General features: G+C 55.8%; 1 protein-coding gene across 1 annotated transcript; it reads right to left on the bottom strand.

Moving 5' to 3' along the window:
- Window positions 1-204: 204 nt before the first annotated feature.
- Fgf21 (fibroblast growth factor 21) lies at window positions 205-1,591 on the bottom strand. The gene is made up of 3 exons (XM_027920301.2): window positions 1,357-1,591; window positions 1,166-1,269; window positions 205-492 (listed from the first exon to the last, which is right to left on the bottom strand). The coding sequence occupies exons 1-3, from the start codon at window positions 1,589-1,591 to the stop codon at window positions 205-207; spliced, it is 627 nt and encodes a 208-aa protein (XP_027776102.1).
- Window positions 1,592-1,877: the final 286 nt, after the last annotated feature.

Consider the following 1,877-nt stretch of genomic DNA (forward strand, 5'->3'; position numbering starts at 1 on the left):
AGGCAATGGGGACAGACATGTGGACTGATCTCAGGGTCAACAGAGACAAGACACAGATCCCATTTCCTCTCTCAAACACACATACTCATTAGATACTCCTCTCTCAGACTCTTTATTATCCCAAGATAGAAAAAAAATAAAAAAATAAATAAGATAAATACCCCAATAAATAAGAGGAGACCCCAAAATGAAGGGCCCATGGCTTCAGGAAGCATAACTGGGGCTTCGGCCCTGCAAAGGCCCCACCATGCTGAGTGGGTCGGAGGAGCCCACATCAGGGGGCTCAGGGACCAGGATCCCTGGTGGCTCCAGGGCTGCTGGGGGCAGGCCTGGCAGTGGGAGGAAGCGGGCTGGTCCTCGCGGCACTGGGTCCCGGTATGGTGAGTTAGGGGGCAGGCGCACAGGGAGGCCGTGGGATTCTGACTGGTAAACATTGTACCCGTCCTCCAGAAGCTGCTCCCGGAAGCTACAGGCCTCAGGGTCAAAGTGGAGCTGAGGGACAGAGAACAGGGTTCAGAGACCTAAGTCTGCTAGAACTCAGGAGTCCAGGCCCCAGCCCTCTTCCCTCAGACCCAGGGTCCAGACACAGCCCTCTTCCCAGACCCAGAAGCTCAGGCCCCAGGTGTCCCGCCTCAGACCCAGGGACCCAGGGGTCCAGGTCCCCAGTCTCCCTTAGGAAACAGAACACTACAAGCAAATTCCTCCTTTACCCCAGGGCAGTTGCAGAGACCACCTCCCTGTTCTTACTTCACAGAGAACATTCTAGCCTGGTACCAGTCATGGCTTTCTAAGGCCAGGTAGGGGGTCTGGGTACTGCCTAAAGGTCATGTTCAGTGTGAGCCACGGATTCCTGGAATGTCCCTCCCCATGTTCATGATGAGCGAGGCATGCAGGAGCCGCATGGCCAGGAGCAGGGGTTATAGTTCTGAGACTCAGCCTCTCAGGCCATTCTGCCATTCACACATGACATAAGGCCAGTGGTGACTGCCTGTGCCTCATTTTACAAACATTGGTAACAACTGTCTCAGCCTGCAGGGGTTGCAGTCAGGTTGTCAGTGTAGACAGCATGGGACGGAGGCCAGCTTGGGTCAAGTGTGCAAGAAAGGATACCCAGATTGTGAAGATGATACCATGAAGGTTGGTACCCCAAAACTGGGAAACTCACCGATCCATACAGAACTCCATCTGGCCTCTGGCACAGGAACCTGGATGTTTTGACCCCCAAGATTTGAATGACCCCAGGCTTCAAGGCTTTCAGCTCCAAGAGACCTGGGGGACAAAGTGGTTAGACATTTGGAACTGCCTCTCCCAGGCCCCACAGCCTCCTCCCTTAGGAATCATCCACCCCACACTCACTTTCCGGGCTTTGATGGGCAGCCCCCACCACGGTGCCATCAGCCCTGATCTCCAGGTGGGCCTCAGTCTCCTGGGCATCATCTGTGTACAGGTACCGCTGCCGGACTTGGCCCCCAAATTGGAGGAGGGGGCTTGAGTCAGGGATGGGGTATGCCTGGCAGGCTCCCAGCACAAGGGCAGCCAGCACAAGGACCCACAGTCCCAGGGGCTCAAACTTGGCCTTGTCCCAGTCCATCAACATGTCTTTGTCCTCAGGCGGGGTCCAGAGTGCGGGGTCTGGAGTATGGGGTCCGAGGAGGTGAGCAGTCCTGAATCAATTCCAGCTGTGCTTGTCCGGGACAGCAGATCGGCTGTGGCTCAGATCATCCAGGAGCTTGAGTCCTCCTACCTGTGGATCCCCAGCTGACAGGACACCCAGGACTCTTGGGATGGATGCAGAAGCTCCAGAATTTATACCCAGACAGACCCGCCCTCTTGCCCTCCCCACTCCGACACATGATATTTGACCCATTTGGCAGAAG

The sequence above is a fragment of the Marmota flaviventris genome, chromosome 18 (genome assembly GCF_047511675.1).
Source record: "Marmota flaviventris isolate mMarFla1 chromosome 18, mMarFla1.hap1, whole genome shotgun sequence".
Lineage (NCBI taxonomy): Eukaryota > Metazoa > Chordata > Mammalia > Rodentia > Sciuridae > Marmota > Marmota flaviventris.